This window comes from Marmota flaviventris, chromosome 6 (assembly GCF_047511675.1).
Source record: "Marmota flaviventris isolate mMarFla1 chromosome 6, mMarFla1.hap1, whole genome shotgun sequence".
In the NCBI taxonomy this organism is placed as follows: Eukaryota; Metazoa; Chordata; class Mammalia; order Rodentia; family Sciuridae; genus Marmota; species Marmota flaviventris.
Window position 1 is genome coordinate 125,038,081 of NC_092503.1, and position 5,710 is coordinate 125,043,790.

General features: G+C 39.6%; 1 protein-coding gene across 1 annotated transcript; it reads right to left on the reverse strand.

The window, feature by feature from the left end:
* Nucleotides 1-1,385: 1,385 nt before the first annotated feature.
* LOC114080480 (olfactory receptor 10C1) lies at nt 1,386-2,327 on the reverse strand. The gene has a single exon (XM_027922092.2). The coding sequence runs from the start codon at nt 2,325-2,327 to the stop codon at nt 1,386-1,388; it is 942 nt and encodes a 313-aa protein (XP_027777893.2).
* Between the last annotated feature and the right edge of the window lie 3,383 nt (nt 2,328-5,710).

Below are 5,710 nucleotides of genomic sequence, written 5' to 3' on the forward strand. Positions count from 1 at the left end.
TCTCATTGGTCCCAGTGCCACTGACACAAAGAATATTCTTCTTTCCCCAGCAAAGGAATGAAATGTGAGCTGGATGTTATCCTTTGTGCTGATCTGTCTGACTCATTGCTGAGACAGTTTTTGAGATACTAGTTTGTGCCAGATACTAAGCTTGGTGCTTACAAGTCTATGAATTCTCACAAACCACAAAGAAATAGACTCCATTGTTATTTCAATTTTATGCATAAGGAGATTAAGGCTCAAACAGATTGCATCATTTGCTTGTTGGAAGAAATTGAATTCAAATCTATCTGACATCAGAATCTATTCTCTTAACCACTGTGTCGTGCTGATTTTCATAAGAACTTACCTTCATTGAATTTTTTCTGGCCCTTCTTCACATCTTAGGAGATTTGCTTTTTGTCTAGGAACATTGACTATGACTCAGCTACACCACTCTATAGTATTTATCTAAAAGAATTAAAATCAGCATGCTATAGTAATACATGCTTACCTATGTTTATAGCAGCAAAGTACACAATAACCAAAGTATGGAACCAGTTTAGGTGTTTGTCAGTGGGTGAATGATAAAGAAAATGTGGTATATAGTCACAATGGAATTCTACTCAGTCATAAGGAACAAAATTATGTCTTCTGCAAAGAAAATGGATGGAACCTGAGAATCTCATGTTAAGTGAAATAAGCCAGTCTCAGTGCTTTCTCTCAGATGTGTAAGCTAGAGAGAAAAAAGGAAAAGAAAAAGGAAAGGGGTTGGTAGAATCTCATGAAGACAGATGAGAGTTCAAAAGAGTAGCGGAAGGGGACTTGGGAAGGGAGGAAAGGTGGCAATTTGAAAGTACTGACAAATGAAATAGACCAAATCATACTGTGTACATGTCTAAATATGTGACAAGAGAGTTTGCTAATATATATAATTATAATGCACCAATAAAATTTTTTAAAGAGATTTGTTTTTTGCCTGGTGATAGATTTTATTAGGGATAATTACATATTGCTACCATATTAGCCAGGAGTACTACTCAGGAAACAAATGCCCTCCCTAGAATATAAAAGTGTTAAATGACTTTAAGGATCATTGCTGAAAATTTTATTACCTTGGCAGTCTGGTGGGGTTGTAACTTTTCTCTTAGTTGTCAGATTGTTCTGCTTGTAAAATTGATCTTCCCCTCTCTTGAATTTCATGTTTGTTTAGATTATGTGAGTATCAAGGGGGTCTTCAGGGGCTTGACTCCAAGTAGTTCTCCAAGGCTAAGTCTGTCTTATTGACAGGGTGGTCCTCCCCTAGGTGAGACTCATGCCTCCTTTGCTCCACCCCTTCCTTTGCTCCTCGGTGTTTTCAGATTGACTAGGGGTCCTGGCTGCAGTCATCATTGTCGCTCTCCTTGTCAAACCTCTGCAGGCCCCATTTTCTGGATGGTTCTCTTTAGGGCAGCCTTGACATCAGTGTTCCTCAGGCTATAGATGATGGGGTTGAGGATAGGGGTGATCACAGCATAGAAGAGAGACAGCAGAGGGTCAGTGGCTGGATCATAGCTGGCCTTTGGGCGAATATAGATAAAGATGGCAGTGCCATAGAAGAGGGATACCACGATCAGGTGGGAGGAACAAGTGGAGAAGGCCTTGTGGCGGCCAGCTGCAGATGGGATCCGTAAGATAGTAGCCAGGATACGCCCATAGGAGCTCAAGATGAGGCCAAAGGGGCAGAGGATGATGAGGGCAGCAGCCAGGATAATCTGTAATTCATTGGGTGAGGTGTCTCCACACACCAGCTGCAGGACAGGCTGGATCTCACAAAAGAAGTGAGGGATGGCGTTGGGGCCACAGAAGGGCAAAGAGAAGATGAAGGAGGTGTGGCCCAGCCCCACCATGGCTCCGCAGGCCCAAGCTGAGCCGGCGAGCTGCAGACACACCCGGTGGCTCAGCAGTAGCGGGTAGCGGAGGGGCTCGCAGATGGCTGCGTAGCGGTCATAGGCCATAGCAGCCAGGAGGCAACACTCGGTAGCACCAAAAAAGAGGAAAAAGAACATCTGGAGGGCACAGCCCCAGCGGGGGATGTGGCGCTGACCAGTGAGGAGGTGGTGAAGCAGCAGGGGCACCGTGACTGAGGTGTACCCAATCTCCAGGGCCGAAAGGGTTCGGAGGAAGAAGTACATGGGGGACCTGAGTGCAGGGTCCACTGAGACCAGCGCCACAATGAGGAGGTTGCCTGTGACGGTGAGCAGGTAGACCGTGAGAAAGAGAGAGAAGAGCAAGCCCTGGACGTGGGCCAGGCGGGAGAAGCCTACAAGAATGAATTCAGTTACCACCACGGAAGCGTTCGTGCTCATCCTGCTCACATCCCTTTTGATGGGAAGAAAAAGACACGGCAAAGAAGAGTCGCCACCGTGGAATTGTGAACGGGGTCAAAAATGACCTCTCTCTGCATTGGATCAAAGCCCTGGGACTCCCTTTCTTTTAGGCTTTCAGTGTCTTTGAAATGAGGCAGCCCAACTGCCTCCACCCTGGCCCACTCTTGGAACCCTGGGCAAATATTTGTCTCTCTGAGCCCAGCTGTCTTGATTTCTTCCTGATGGTGCCTACCTTCAGATGAAGCATTGAATTTGGTTTGGTTTCTCCTGGGTGAAGTGTTGGATCATTCTAACCCCCTTTTCTCTGTTTCCCAGCCTTGCTGCAGGGCTGGGGATGGAATTTTCCCTCCAGCAGTTGTTTTTCTGCTCAAAGCCAGACTTTGTTCTGTGTTCAGGACATGAAAAAACCCATTCCAAGTAAAGAGGATTTCCTTTCCTGGTTCTCTCCCTCCTGACGCTTTTTCTGTTTCTTTTCCTTTTTTCACATGTTTTTCTTTTCTCTCAACTTGGCTTTTCTCTGGCCTAATGTTCACCTCTTCCTCTCTATTTCCTGCCTCTTTCCAGCTATTATTCCAGTTACCAGATGCCCTCAACCTCTTCCTTTTCTATCATTTCACCATGAGATGAACTTCATGGTTTTCAGTGGGGAGAGAAGGGATTGGATAGATCATTTCTTTTAAGGTCCTGAAGGCAGTTAAGTAGTTCAATTTTCCAGAGGCTCTTTCTAGTTTTTTAAAAAAATGTTCTGGAAGGAGATAACAAGACCTTTCTCAGTTGCTTATTTCTGCATCTTACAGCTTCTCAAACTTCATCCCTTTATATCATACCACATATACAAATCCCCAGGCCACTCACATAAACTCTATATATGCATACACTAACATATTGTGTTTCTAAATATAAGCACAGGAGAATAACCTAACATCCTCAGATGCTAGATTCACTTAAAGTCAAATACACACACTGTATACAAATACGAACTTCATTACAGATAACAATGAAAGTCAAAACTCATTTAACATAAAAATATTAACATGGAAAGATACAGACAAATAGGTACATAAATCCAAATTCTGTGCAAAATAACCATATTTAAGAATGCATATTAGAAATACAAGTGCACACATTGATATCCTTTTGCAGTTGAGAATCTCTGGTTTATTCCATGTTGTTCAGTGTTTTCCAGGATATTGATGGAATAGTGTTTCTCTGTTTGGAGAAATAACTAGGCTAAAGGCAGGTAGCATTTGATGACTTGCTTATTTTATCCTCTCTTTACATTGCAGATCCTCATGAGAAATGTACTCATAGGTTTGGTGTCTCCGTAAGGTCTCTGAGGACCTGAGTCTCCAAGTATATTTGACTTTCCAATGGGAAATAACTAATTAATCTGTTATTTTAGAGTTAGTTCCTTAGATCACCAAAAGTATAGGATGACCTGTCAAGAATATTTCAGAGATAATGTCCAGGACTATTGGTTTCTTTTAACTCTCCCATAATACCTCTGGTCTTTTCCTTTCTCAAAATTTTCTTCTGTCACTGTCAATGTCCTACTATACCTATAAAAAGTAATAATGCCACTTTACCTATATTATGGAATTTGATATAGTTTAATAATAAATTTATTTTTAGCTATACACAGAATCTCATGTATTTCAGTTATTGTACATAGAAGAATATAGACGATACATAAACATATTTTGACTAGTGAGCTGACTAATAATTGTTATTTTCTTGAAAATTGGTCCTGAATTTTTCTTGCTTGGATTTTTTTCACTTATTATACAAGTGTCGTCTTTACATTATTAGTATTTGGATTTAATTTTTGATCTGTTTCTTCATGTTCTTACACACTTTCCTACATTTGATAAATTCTGCATCAGAAAAGATGTTTTTAAGACATGTAACAACTGTTACAATAATAAGCCTCAAACTAAAACTGGTTTTAAAATAAGCTAATTTATAGGTTCCTGTACCTATAACTTTAGGATTTGCTTATATTAGATCTCCCACTTAGTTTTCTTTACATCATCTGTTTTATTAGGTTTGGCTAAAAGTAATGGAAATACCAGTGGCTCAAAGAGGATGAAAATTAGGGCTGGGGAAGTAGTTCAGTGATAAGAGCATTTGCCTAGCATGTGTGTGTATGTGTGTGTGTGTGTCCAGCACACACACATATACACACAGGACACACACATACAAACACACAAACATGTCTATCACTATTAAAACCCCTCGCTACATATTATAGTTATATGTACTATATTGCACCAAAAATAAAAAAGAGGATATAAATTTTTGTCTCACTTTATTGTCCGAAGCTCTGCATTTCAAAACAATATGGCTACTTTGATCTAAGAGGTCATCAGAAATCTTGTTTCCTGTCAGTTTATGAGTTTTCTGCTCCTGATGTAAGACCCTTTTATGGCTTAAGATGAAGGCATCTGTGTTTTAGGGAAGAGAACATAGTAGAACACTCTGGAATGTTTTGTGGCAAGTAAACATTCTATTAGTATAAACTATGTAGAATTCTTGCTAAAGATGTTTATAGCTTGAGTATAATTATAGGAAATAATCAGACAAACCCAATTAATGGCACATTCTGCAGACAACGGACCCAGACTCTTCAAAAATATTAATGGCTTTTGTTTTATCTTCAAAACAAAAGTTGGGGATGATATTATTCTTACCGAAGAAGGCCAAAAAAACATGACAATAAAATGTCATGGCCCATGGCTGGATCCCAGATCATAAGAAAAAACAAAACAAATAGAAAAGACTTTTGAAACAGGAAATTGAATGTTGACTTTATTTTATTGCACCACTATTAAATTTCTTGGGTGTAATAATATTTTTGAGGAATCCTTGACTTTAGAAAGTTGGAGAAGAACATATTTAAGGGCAAAGGGTTATGCTTAGTGCAAGTTTGTTTTAAGTGGTTCATCCAAAAAAGTACATATATGTGTATGGATGAATCCTTGACTCTGCTCTAGTGGATGTTTGTCTTTGTAAATAATCATCCTGTTCTAGTCTGTGGAGGCTGTGTAGATTTCACACTCTTTCTCCTATTACTTGGGCTGTAGACTATATTAGCAGGCAATAGTTATATGATAGTGTAGCATGTTGCTTCAAGAGCAAGCAACTCAAAATTGTAATGGCTTAATACAAAACAATTATTTATTAACCATACAGAATCTCTTGTGGGCTCAGATGACCCGTTAACATAGCTGTGCTCCATGCAAAGCTCCATGTAACTTTGATCTTATGACTTCGCCATACTAACACTTGCTTTTGTATTTGCTATGAAGGAATGAGCTGGAGAATAAATCATCATCAATTAAATTACATTATTTACATTTTTC

Bases quoted from the DNA above. Each gene is read 5' to 3' on its own strand.
- LOC114080480 (XM_027922092.2), bottom strand. From the start codon at position 2,327: ATGAGCACGAACGCTTCCGTGGTGGTAACTGAATTCATTCTTGTAGGC.